The sequence below is a fragment of the Schizosaccharomyces cryophilus genome, assembly GCF_000004155.1.
Source record: "Schizosaccharomyces cryophilus OY26 unplaced genomic scaffold supercont4.4, whole genome shotgun sequence".
NCBI classification, from domain to species: domain Eukaryota; kingdom Fungi; phylum Ascomycota; class Schizosaccharomycetes; order Schizosaccharomycetales; family Schizosaccharomycetaceae; genus Schizosaccharomyces; species Schizosaccharomyces cryophilus.
The window spans coordinates 668,921-681,977 of NW_013185627.1; the positions used below are offsets into that span (position 1 = coordinate 668,921).

General features: G+C 38.4%; 3 protein-coding genes across 3 annotated transcripts; 2 read left to right on the forward strand and 1 right to left on the reverse strand.

The window, feature by feature from the left end:
- The first annotated feature begins 390 nt into the window (after window positions 1–390).
- Window positions 391–4,422, forward strand: SPOG_02507 (3-hydroxy-3-methylglutaryl-CoA reductase Hmg1). Its single transcript, XM_013168449.1, has one exon. It carries the CDS (start codon window positions 1,122–1,124, stop codon window positions 4,287–4,289), a length of 3,168 nt encoding a protein of 1,055 aa, XP_013023903.1. The 5' UTR covers window positions 391–1,121; the 3' UTR covers window positions 4,290–4,422.
- A 215-nt stretch (window positions 4,423–4,637) lies between these two features.
- SPOG_02508 (nuclear pore complex associated protein) lies at window positions 4,638–10,211 on the forward strand. The gene has a single exon (XM_013168450.1). It carries the CDS (start codon window positions 4,723–4,725, stop codon window positions 10,084–10,086), a length of 5,364 nt encoding a protein of 1,787 aa, XP_013023904.1. The 5' UTR covers window positions 4,638–4,722; the 3' UTR covers window positions 10,087–10,211.
- A 325-nt stretch (window positions 10,212–10,536) lies between these two features.
- Window positions 10,537–12,620, reverse strand: SPOG_02509 (epsin). Its single transcript, XM_013168451.1, has 2 exons — window positions 12,484–12,620; window positions 10,537–12,349 (listed from the first exon to the last, which is right to left on the reverse strand). The coding sequence occupies exon 2, from the start codon at window positions 12,259–12,261 to the stop codon at window positions 10,549–10,551; it is 1,713 nt and encodes a 570-aa protein (XP_013023905.1). The 5' UTR covers window positions 12,262–12,349; window positions 12,484–12,620; the 3' UTR covers window positions 10,537–10,548.
- Window positions 12,621–13,057: the final 437 nt, after the last annotated feature.

The following is a 13,057-nucleotide window of genomic DNA, read 5'->3' on the forward strand; positions in this document are numbered from 1 at the left end:
TACTTGGGCAGAGATAATTGGAGAAGAATGGAAGACTGGTAAATTTAATGGACTGTAAACAAAAAGAATCATTTGTTTGTCCATTACTAGAGAAAAAGGCTTAATCTCACTTATAGAAATAAAATAACCTTCTAATTTTGTCATTATAGATCATAAAATGCTTGCTTTTTGACCGTAGTTTTTTAAAAAAAATGGAGAAACGACGTCTTCACCGTCTTTTTTACGAAACTCTTTGAACGACTAGTGATCTTTTATTACTGTTTTCATTCTATTTGATGGAATCGAAATAAAAGTCCATTGAAGATAACTTTGTTAAAATGTTGAACTTTTTTTTGACCACAAAATTCGTGTTTATGACTTTCAAAATTCTCCTCCGTTCACCTTGCCTTGTCCTACCCCAAAACCTTTAGGTCCCACGCATACCATAGAAAAGAAGCAGGGCTCGTCTCGTGTAATTTTATTTTACTCTTTACAGTGACTGGGTTTCTATTCTTAAAGGATTTTTTTAACGAAGGACTTGATCATTCACTCGTTTTGATGCACATATTACTTCAACTGGAAGATATTCTGATCCCTAAAAACTGATCACTATAGTTTGTTTATTATTAATTTTATTCCCCTCCTTCTTATTTTTGTATTTACCTGCTTCCTAAGGCTTAGCTTCTTGCTTCTCTTTTTCGGTCGTACATAAATAAGTTTGATCGGGTTCTCTGCTGACCCTGGTTTTTACTTGTCTTTTCTTTCCCGTAATAGATTTGTGAAACACATTCGATACCTCCTTAAAGAGCTGTTTTCAGTCTTACAGAATACCCGCACTTCTTTACTGGAATCGTATTCAAGTAACTGAAACTTTTCTATCGCGTGTATAAAGAAAAACAAAGCAAAATTGGCTTTTAGTACTGTCTTCAAGCTTGACTCTCTCTGTCTGGTGAAAGGTTATTTTCTAAAAATTTCTTCTTTTGAAAGGAATCTCTTCTATCCTTTCCATTCTTTTCGCTGTTTGTTTATTCTTTTTATTTTTGCATCATTTAGACAATCTTTTGTCCATCGTTTTTCGAATATTATACCGACGATTCACCAATTGCCTTTTCCTAGTTTGAACGATATAACTCATTTACAAAATGATTTATCGAATCGCAGCTAGGTATCCCATTCAAGTGATCGCAGTAGTGTGCATCCTTGTTTCAATGGCATATTACTCTTTCCTTGAGACTCTAACACAAGAAGATTTACCCGTCTTGCTTCGTGCATTGAAGCGATCTGGTATATTAGATGGTGGTCTTGGTGTTTCCAGTCCTTCTGGATTAATTTTGAAGCTCTCAAAGGATGAATCTTCTATCGGTAATGCTCCTGTATGGGAGCCTATCCCATCTGACCATGCTCAAGACAATCTTAACGTCGACTTTGACATCACCCAATGGTATCACCAAACTTCAGCCAGTGTAAATGTCGAGCAGCTTGCGGAACCCTACCTTCATGATTGTCTCTTGCTTGATTCCTCGTCAGGTTCTTGTAAAATATTCTCAAAAGAAGTCGGTAACTGGACAGTTTCAAGTATCGCCATTCCTGCTAATTTGGCCAATCCTCCCATTGACTACTTTTTGGATGACTCCAGTACCGTCGTTCAAAGAATCCTTCCTGCAATCCGTGAACATGGCATTTCCTGGTCTTGGCTTTTAAAGCTAATCGCCCGCACTTGGATGAATACCTTAAAAATTACGAGCCAAGCTTCTAAAATGGAACTTCTCATCGTTGGTACCGCTTATGCCTGTATGTTCATTTCTATAATCTCTGTTTATCTAAAAATGAGAAGGCTAGGCTCTAAGTTCTGGTTATTTTTCAGTGTGTGCATCTCTACTCTATTCTCTGTTCAATTTTCCCTATCTTTAACACGTTTTTCTGGCGTTCGAATCAGCCTTGTATCCTTGATCGAAAGCATGCCTTTCTTACTAAACGTGGTTGCATTGGATAAGGCAGTAAACCTTACGAGAGTGGTTATTTCTCGTTGTGCTTCTTCTGATTCTCGTTCAGCCACACATGAAGATGTTGCTGAAGCTTGCCGTGATGCTGCTCCTCCAATTCTCCGTCATTTTTCCTTTGGAATTGTGGTTTTAGCTATTTTCTCGTATTGCAACTTTGGTTTAAAACAGTTCTTTTTATTTGCCGCCGTCATGGTTTATGATTTGCTTCTACTTTTCACTTTTTTCGTCTCTATCTTGACTCTCAATTTAGAAATGTGCAGGTACAATGCCAACGAAAACGTGCGACGAGTCTTAATGGAAGAAGGCTTGTCTGAGCCTGCCGCTCGTCTTGTTGCTGAAACCAATCAATTTGCTAAGACAAATAAGAAGGATACCTCTCGACCTCTTAGCTGGCTTTACGAACCTCGTTTCCTTTTAGTCATAGCATTTGTTGTTTTTAATCTTTTCGAGCTTTGTTCTATTCCTTTCAAGCATTATGCAGTGACTTCTGCTGCGGCCGCTAGACTGATTCCTTTGGTTCGCTCGGAGTATCCAGAAATTAACCCCCAAGACCTTTTGGATGACCATGTCTTTGATGAAATTCTCTCTTATTTGTTTGACTCTACCTATAACAAGGACACTGTTTCTGTTAGAGTTTTGCCAGCCGTTTTTTATGGCACTGATTTAGCCCAATCCTCTATCTTCAAGGCAATTCATTCTTTTATACATAATTGGACTAAGTCAATTGGTGGATCTTTTCTATCAAAGTGGGTTATTTTCGGCTTGTCTTTAAGCATCGGTGCAAACATTTTCCTTTTGAATGCTGCCCGGCTAAATTCTGTAAAAAACGTGGATGATAAAAAAGTTGTTGAGAAAGTTGTCGAGGTAGTGAAGTATCTTCCTCCTTCTGAGAGTCCTTCTTCTGAATCTACTACTGAAAATAATGTTAGCACAATAACTCGTTCTTTGGAAGAATGTATTTCCATATATAATGATGGAAAAGTTTTGAGTTTGAATGATGAAGAGGTGATTCAGCTTGTCCTTGCTCGTAAAATCCCCTTGTATGCTCTAGAACGTGTTTTGAAGGACATTGTTAGAGCAGTCGTCATTCGCCGTGCCGCTGTTTCTCGCTTATCAAGAACACAAACCCTAGAAAGCTCAAACTGTCCCGTTTATCACTATGACTATTCAAGAGTACTCAACGCTTGCTGTGAAAATGTAATTGGCTATATACCTTTACCTCTTGGTGTCGCTGGACCACTAGTTATTGACGGTAAGCCATACTACATTCCTATGGCTACTACGGAAGGTGCTTTGGTTGCTTCAGCTATGCGTGGTTGTAAAGCCATTAATGCTGGCGGTGGCGCTGTTACTGTTTTAACTCGTGATGAAATGTCTCGTGGTCCTTGTATCGCTTTCCCTAATTTAACGCGCGCAGGTCGTGCTAAGCTTTGGTTGGATAGTCCTGAAGGAACAGAAGTTATAACCAAGGCCTTCAACTCTACTAGTAGATTTGCTCGTCTCAAGCAGATAAAAACTGCTATGGCTGGAACTCGCTTATTTATTCGGTTTTGCACTTCTACAGGTGATGCTATGGGTATGAATATGATATCAAAGGGTGTTGAGCATGCATTGACTGTTATGAGTTCTGAAGCTGGATTCGAGGATATGAGTGTTATCAGTGTATCCGGAAACTATTGCACTGATAAGAAACCGGCCGCTATAAATTGGATTGATGGACGCGGAAAGAGTGTCATTGCAGAAGCTATTATTCCCGGAGAGGCCGTGAAATCCATCCTAAAAACAAGCGTTGAAGATTTAGTCAAGTTAAACGTTGACAAAAATCTTATAGGTAGTGCTATGGCTGGAAGCGTCGGTGGCTTTAATGCGCATGCGGGAAATATTGTAACTGCTGTCTTTCTCGCAACGGGACAAGACCCTGCTCAAAACGTTGAGAGCAGCAATTGCATCACTCTTATGGATAATGTTGACGGTAATCTACAGCTTAGTGTTTCCATGCCTTCCATTGAGGTCGGAACCATTGGTGGTGGTACCGTTTTAGAACCTCAACAAGCAATGCTTGACCTACTAGGTGTCAAAGGAGCACATTTGACATCTCCTGGTGACAATGCTCGTTTACTTGCAAAAATTGTTGCTGCTGCCGTTATGGCTGGTGAATTATCTTTATGTTCTGCACTTGCAAGTGGCCACTTGGTAAAGTCTCACATTGGCCTCAACCGCAGTGCAATAAACACTCCAGCTGATTCCAAAGCTTCTCAATCCTCAAATACATCCAAACAGAATGCTCCTCATTTAAGTGTTCGTTAAATATCCCTCCTTAAAATTGTCATATTATAATCAACTATACGTTTGCGTCAATACTGATATTAGTCACTATCTCGACATTAATGACTCTAGGTTCTATACCCTTAAAGATATTACATTTAGTAAAAAAACAAACTTTTTTTTTTTATGATTTCCTGTAGCACTTGAAGTAAGATTCAGTAAGTAGCAATCAAAGCGTTAACAGTTTTAGCCCACAAGAAACGAATAAAACGTCTAATCAACTAAATTTAATCTAATAATTATATTTTTTATTGAAGTGGATATTTGCAGTTGCAAGACAAGTAACTATGAATGTATTGTAAAGATCAAGGTCATCGCGACACTTAACCACCACAGCAATAGGTAAGAACGTGTTTCAAACAAAGTTGAGGCTTCCAACACAGAAAAATTAGCAGGAAGCTCTCTGTTTGTCGTCATGCACGATTCTTCCTGGGATACAGCAGATATCCATGGAGTTTCAGAGTTTCTTGATGTATCGCGAACTACCATCGATAGTTTACTACATCAGGACTTGTTTTCATCCATCTTTTCGTCTCTAATAAAACGATACAAAGAATACGGAAATTTAAAAAATAATGAATTAATTGCTGAAGTGAACTTTGAACAGCAATCTCGAGTTTTAGAAAAGCGGTTATTGGAGTCTGAGAAACAACTGGACGCGTCAAAATTTGATAACGAAAATGTTCGTAAGTCACTTCTTTCATCTGAAGAGAATTCTATTAAGAACTATAATCTTTATCAAAATGCACAGAAAGAAGTAGACGCATTGAAGAAGGAACGCGATGAAACAAAAAGTGATTACGAACTGCTACACAAAGAAAATGTACGGCTTCGAGAGTCCCTTGTTCAAAATTCGAAAGATTTACAAGAGAAAGTTACTGTCATTGATGGCTATAAAAGCCAGCTTTTGACGTACAATCGAAAGGTTATAGAGGTACAACATTTACAACAGGTGGTACAATCATCGAAATCTTCTTACGAATTCGAGCTGCAAAAGTTATCACAAAAGAACTCAATATTGGATAACAACAATACATGGCTCAATCAAGTTATTGAAGATCTAAATACGAAGTTATTGAAACTCCATCAATCTTTTTCGTTGGAAAAATCACAGCTGAATTCGCAATTGACGGATGCAAATTTAAACAAGGATGTATTGCAACGTAAAGTGGATTCTTTAAGTAAACAATGTACTGAAAGTCAACTGAAGCACGAAACTTGTCTTAATGAACTTTCTGAGCTGAAGAAACAGCATGAGAATACAGTTTTCTCACTTCAGAAAGACTTAGAATCTCAAAGACAACTTATCGATTTATGGACCAATAAATACAAGACGCTTCAAGGTCATTCTGAACATCTTCAAAATGCGAACTCTGAATTGGATACACTACTTAGAGAGGCACAACAGTCCCTTGAGGATCAACATTCTGTTTTCGAAAAAAGTTTATCTTCTAGCCAGTCAAATGTAGAGTTTCTAAAGAAGGAAATAGCAAGCTTGGAATCGCAGCTTTCCTTAGCGAATGAAAGGCTTGCTAATTCTGAAGATTCTGGTTTTTCTTTTTCTTTAAAACCTAGAGAGACGTCATTATCTTTATCCGATTTATATACAGAAAGACTATACTTTAAGCAAAAGTATGAGCATAGCAAACAGCAAGTGGATCGTTTACAACGAAACTTGAACGAAACTATGAACGAGGTAAATCTTCAACACCCTCTCATTAAAGAACAGTTTGAACGTTTTAACGAAAAGCAGAAGGAAATCGCGGCAATGAGCGAGCAATACCAAAAGTCTTTGGCAGATTTCAGAAAAACGCAATCGGGCTTCAAGGCTCTGGAAGTACAGCTTAAAGATAAATCTAAAGAAAACAAACATTTTGAACAACAAATTCGTGATTTGGCTCGCCAGGTTCAAGTATTGCTACATGAAATAGACCTTCGTGATTCCGGAACAGTGTTTACCAATAAAGAGCGTCAAGTTTTTCGAAGTTTGGTAGAGCAGTCGGTAGAAACTCCTGAAAGCGATACTAATCAGCTTATATCTGATTGTCTTGTTTCCTTCAGAAATATAGCTGAATTACAGCAACAAAACCAAAAATTACTTTCAGTTATTCGCGATCTCGCCCAAGAGCTAGAAAAAAATGAAAGCATTTCTAACGCTTCCAATGTCCAAAATGATACTTTAATGAATGCTAATCGCATTATTGATGAACTCTCCCAGCAACTCGAGTTTATGAATGAACAATTTAACGGTTGCATAAAGGAACGGGATTTTTTCCGAACGTTAGTTCAAGAAAACGAATCTTTTTTAAAAATTGACGACGATTCGTTGGATATCCACAAAGGAATGAAACTTAAGGAAAGGATAGGCAATCAACGATCTTCGATACAAATTGACTTACTAACTGAAGAGCTGGAAAGCTTTAAATCCGTTGCCAGTGAAAAAGAAACCAAATTATTGGAGAAGATTAGATCCTTAGAAACTGTTAACTTTGACCTACAAAATCTTAATTCGGCTGTAAAAATAGATCTGGCTAAAACCCTCGAGAAATGCGGTTACTATGATCATTTATTGACAACAAACCAAAAAGAACACAGTGAACTATATGAAAAATATAAGTTATTACAGGAACAGCACAGTAACAGTTTACAACAATTTCAGGCAATCTCTGGTCAATTGAGCGTTTATTATAAGCAAGTGGAAACTTATCGATTTGATTTGGAGAATTTGTACAAAGAGAAGAATCTCTGGAACAGTGTCGAATCGAAATTAACTTTCGAATGCTCGCAACTAAATTCCTCTTTATTATCTATTCAGCAAGAAAACAATCAACTGAAAGCACAGTTACAATCCCACGAGCAAGATCATGATGGAGTTGTTAAATTATTGAATAACCGTCTTTCTGAATCTTCCATTGATTTGAGAAATGCTAATGCTAAAATTTCTGAATACGCTGATGACATAAAAAGGATTACTCTACAGAATTCTTATGATATTAAAGACTATCAGCTGCAATTGAATACCATGGGAGACAAAGTTTCCGAATTAAAACAAGAGCTCACTTCCCAAGCTACTCGATGCGCGAGCCTTGTTACTGAAAACCAGGAGCTTAAGGATAACTTAAGGTTGACTCAAGAAAGATGCAATAACTTACAAACAAGTATTCTATCTTCAAGATCATCCGAGGGTTCAATTACTGCTGAAACAGAAAATATTATGAAAGATTTAGAGACAACTAAAGGAAAGCTACAAAGCCTAGGGGATGAGTATCAAAAGGTCCAACAAAAGTGTTTAGCATCGGAGAAAACATTAGAAATGATGAATGAAACCCATGATCAGTTTAAAAATATTATGGAATCAGAATTGAGGGAGAGAGAAGAAAAGATAAAAAGGCTTTATGCGGAAGCATCTCAATTAAAGGAAGATGTTAACATGGCCCGACAAGACAAGGATTTAAAATATCAGGAGCAAATGACCCAAATTGAGAATTTAACCCGAGAAAGAGATGAAATGCTGAGTTACAAGGAGGAAAACCAGTTTATTCGTGATGAATTCGAGAAAATGATTCTTTCTCTCAAAAAAGACTTGGAGAAACAAATACAGCTAACTAAGGAAGCACATTGTAATTATGAGACCGAAATCATAAATCATGGTTCCACTACTCAGAAACTTTATGACATGCGCGGTGATTACGAAGAAATAAAAGGAAAATACCTTGAACTAAAATCTAAAAGCGAGGAATGGACGAGCACGCACGCAAACTCAGAAGAGAATTGGAGGAAACAAAAGGACAATCTAGAGTCGGAGGTATCTTCATTGAAAGAACAGTTGGAGGGTCTAGAGTCGCAAAATAGGATACTCCATTCTCAATTTGACTCAGTCAGTCATCAAGTTGAATTTTTACAAAATAATTCTTGGCAAAATGAAGCGCCTGTATCCAGACTGGATTCTACTGGAGATTCTGAGTTGCGTGAGCTTGTTAATTATCTTCGACATGAAAAGGAAATCACCGCTAACAAACATGAACTGGCTTCCTTGGATAATAAGCGGTTAAGCCAGCAAGTGAAAAGTCTTCAAGGGACCATAGATTCTTTAAGTTTTGAGGTTGCTAGACTAAAGGGACCCACAAATGCCGATGGCTTTGGAAAACCAGAGGTTTTTAGTGGATCTGACGAACTCCGTCTATTATATGAGAGCAATGAAGTTCTTCGCAAAGATAATGAATTAAAGCGCTCAAAGATCGATAGTATGGAAAACAGAGTCACTGACGTTGAAAGCAAGTTTGAGCCGTTGAATATCGAAATTAACGACCTTAAAATTGAGTTGGATGCCAAGAATGAGAGTATTAAGCTACTCCATGAAGATAATGAGAGATGGAAATCACGTTTCCAATCTGTATTGACTAGATACGAAAGAATGGATCCATCCCAATATGAAGAACTTAAAGCCAAGTATGACAATCTTGATGCTGAAAAGAAAGATCTAGAGTCAGCTTTTGAAAAGCTGAAGGAAGAAAATGAAAAATTAAAAGGAGATTCAGAGCAAATATCGGCACTTAAAACAGAGATTGAGCAACTTAATGCAAAAAATGTCAAATTGGCTAGCGCTTGGAATGAACGTTATGAAAGTCTTATCAATTCAAGTAAAGCCAGGTTCTCTCAATTGAGACAGGAGATCGCAACTAGAGATAAAGAATTAAATTCTAAGAAAGATGAAAATAAAAGCCTGTTTAAAGAGCTCGAAAATGTTCGTGAAGAAGCGAAAACAAACACTGTCGAAGCGACGGAAATGGTTTCTAAAGATAAACTACAAGAAATAGAGCAACGAAAAAATTCACTAGAACAAGAGCTCTCTATTGCTAAGGAAAACTTACAATCATTGACGAAAGAAAAAGAAACTGAGTTGTCTTCTAATACAAGTCGTTTTCAGCAATTAGAAAAGCAGTTAGAACAGAAAATACAGGAGAACGAAACGCTCTCTCAAAAGTTGAATACTCTTTCTCAAGAACTGACTTCTATCAAAGACGCACAGCTTCAGCAAATACCGTCAGATCATCCTGAAGCCTTTGATTTCCAGCAAAAGTTAGAGACATTAAAGCACGACTTCAGTAAAGAAAAGGATGCGACTTTAGAGGATACGCGCTCGAAGCTTTTAGAAGAAAAAGCTAAAGAGCACGAAAGTCTTCAAAAGGAGCTGGATGAAAGTCAGACAACAATACAAAGGCTTGAATCAGATTTACAATCGCTAAAAAGTGCAATGGAGAATAAATCTGAGCCGGAACTTGAAGGTCTAGTAAACGAACGACTTGAAAAAGCCTTACATGAAAAAGACGAGGCCTTTAGCAATCGGCTTAATAGAGCTGTCGCTGAGACGGAGATTCGTAACAAAGCGAAAATATCAATCTATGAGAAAAAAACTAGAGACTTACAATCAAAGATTGCAGAACTTGAAGGAACACTTAGCGGTCTAAATCAGCAGTTGGAATCACAGCAGAGCGTAGAAAGCTCAAAAAAACCTAACGTTGCGAAGGGCAAACAATCTGTTCAAACGTCCAATCAAGGTGATCAGTCTACTAAGTCTCTAAGCTCCAGGTTACAAACAACTGGCAGTAAACAGAAGCCAAATGTTGCTAGACCCGCTGTAGCTCGACCTGTACCAATGAAACCAGAAGGTGGAAAATTATCTATCACGGGTGCTTCCAAACGTTTATCAACTGGTAAAAATGCAGGTCAGGCCAAGCGCCAACGTGATGATTCTAACAAACAGGATAATATAAAATGAAGAGCTATAAAATTTGATCGTTTATGAAGTGATGGGGTTTAAAGATCTTAATATATTTAACATTGCTTACGTTTAATTTAGGACTGACCTTAAGATTTTTGAAAATAATATAATATTCAGTACTATAACTTTTATACAATCCAAAAGTAAAGACACAGCTTGTAATGAAGTGAGTGAAAGAAATAACCATTCCGCTTATATAGCACTACAATATAACGAAAGCAGCAGTAAACAAGGAAGTATAACAAACGCGAAATTAACCATTAAAACATCTTCTATACTGAGTTATGTCTTAAAAATCATAAAAAAAACGGGCGGAAGATAGCACGTGTTGTAATGACATAGCTTGAAACAAGATAAATCGATAGCAAACTTTCATAAAATTTATAAACAAAAAGAGAAGGACCATCATTAAAAACGTTCATTAACAAATGAAAAGGACCTAAAAGGGAGGGATTAAAATTATAAATCAATGAGCGAACCAACTTGAGGTTGCATAGATTGTTGCTGCATATTTTGTTGCGAGTTTCCATTAATCATATTCTGTGGATACGAATACATAGGTTGCTGAGCCCCAGTAGGTTGAGTATGGAAAGGATTGAGTGTATTTCCAGTAGCTTGCGACTGGATCGTTTGACCGGCACTGTTCGTGAATCTTGAGCCAGTGTGCTGTGTAGGTAATCGAGCAAGACCAACATTACCAAAACTATCAATACCCATAGGATTACCAGATGCTATGGCTTGAGCAATATTGGCATGTTTATCATCTCCAGTTCGTACAGGTTTTACGGGTTTAGCATTCACAGGAGCAGTTGGTTGGGAAGGCAATTTGGCGAATTGCGCGAATGGATTATTGGATCCAGTTTTCGTGGTTTCCAATTGAGGTTGTGATTGCGGTTGAGGCTGTGTTACTTGTGGTTTCATAAAGCCCGTAGGCTGAGTTTGCAGAGGACGAGAGTAGGGATTATTTGCATTAAATCCCGTATTCTGCGGACGAAACCCTGTGCTCTGAGGCTGAATATAACCAGTATGATTAGGTGGCATAGGTTGAACATAACCAGTATGATTAGGTGGCATAGGTTGAACATAACCAGTGTGATTGGGCGGCATAGGTTGAACGGCCTGAGGAGGCGTAAAACCCGTACGTTGAGGTTGCATAAATGGGAAGGGATTATTAGAATCAAATGGCTGAGCAAACCCGGTGCGTTGTGGTTGCATAAATCCGGTAGATTGCGGTTGCATGAAGCCAGTGTTTTGAGGACGCATCATGCCAGGATTTTGAGGGAAACCCCCGGTGCGCTGAGGCTGAACGTACCCAGTATTTTGTGGATAAACAAACCCAGTAGGTTGTGGCTGAACAAAACCGGTACTTTGCGGACGTATAAAACCGGTCGGTTGCTGTTGTAAAAAGCCAGTGGGTTGAGGTTGAACAGGGTTGCCAAAAAAATCAACAGGCTGAAAAGCAGGCGTGACGGACGATTGCTGCTCACGTTCGCGTTCGTGTCTTTGTCTAGCTTCTTCCTCTTCCTTTGAAAGTTGGATTGCTTTTTGAAGATCAGCTTCAGAATTGTTATTCACTGAACGCCTACGAGCATCTTCCTCGGCCTGTCGCTTGGATTCTTCGATCACTCGGCGAAGCTCGGAATCATCCTCTTGATCGCTACTAGGTGAAGGTCTACGACTACGACGGGAGCGTGAGCGAGCAGAAGGACGACGTGATCGACTACGATGTCTGGAACGAGAACGATCTTCATCGTCATCATCAAAGCGACTGGGAGCGCGCGAATAACGAGATTCTTCAAAAGGAGGAGGACTCACGCTGTCATTACGGAGACGAGATTGCATATTATCACGATTTCGACGTGCTTCACGTAAAGCGTCGTCATCGGCTAAGAGTGCGCTAATTTCCTTCGCCTTGCTGCGGACATTTTGACCCTGGTCATGTCCATGTTCATCGACATAGACGAACTCCCGCAACGTTGTAATAACATATATATTGTCCTTGGCCCAGCGAACGACATTTTCGGATCCACTGTGCAGACAATACTCCAGAAGAGACAAGGATTTAAAGACGTGTCTCCAGTTTTTTCCTTTATCATTCAACCGACGGTCGATGATGTCCATTACCTCTAACATTTCATTTTGGTCAAATGTCAAAGCAGCAATTTCTGCCATGGCACTACCACTCGGTCCCCATGCATCATTTGTGGTGGCATTTCGAACCTTGACCTGTGTGTCTGTGTAACCTTTTGAGAAATTTTTCCTAAAACAGCGGTTAGTTAGGTCTAACTCTCAGCAAAACCCTAATTTTTCATTTGCATTTTAAACAAAGGAAAGAAAAGTGAAGTCAGTGTTGAACATTGTTCTTGCCATGCAGCAATGAAGCAGCATACATACAAAATGAAGTCGACCAATTACGACACTCTGCTACATCGTACTTTTCGCAAACCTCTCATGTCAACACTTTCTTTCCTTCCACTCTATTTGAGTCTTTGATAATTCATTACATACACGGATCTTACAGCGGCTTTCATGCTCGATGTAATTCAAGAAGAGACAAATCACGGATCAAAACCGAACAGTCGTCTCTCAAACTCAAATTGTTCAATTCTTCGTTTATTTATTAGAGCAAGTAGCTCAAACCTCCTAAATTCAGTTTCCTTTACAGTTATAGGTGATGGTAAAAGTTTTGTGGTGTTTTATGTGCGTTTACCAAGTTGTCCTAAAGACTTCGGTAATTTCGTCAATGGTACGGTTATACCGCGGTTATAACGACTTTTAATGAACTAACGGTAAAAATCTTTACCGCGGCATATTATAAACGCTATATCTAAAATAAGGAATGAATAAACTGTGCTTAATGCACACTAAAGTCTTATAAATAACAAGCTATTGCACTATAAAGTAAATAAATAAAAGGTGATTTTGGTTTTTTAGATGTCAAATGAGATAAACGGAATTTGCAATTTTT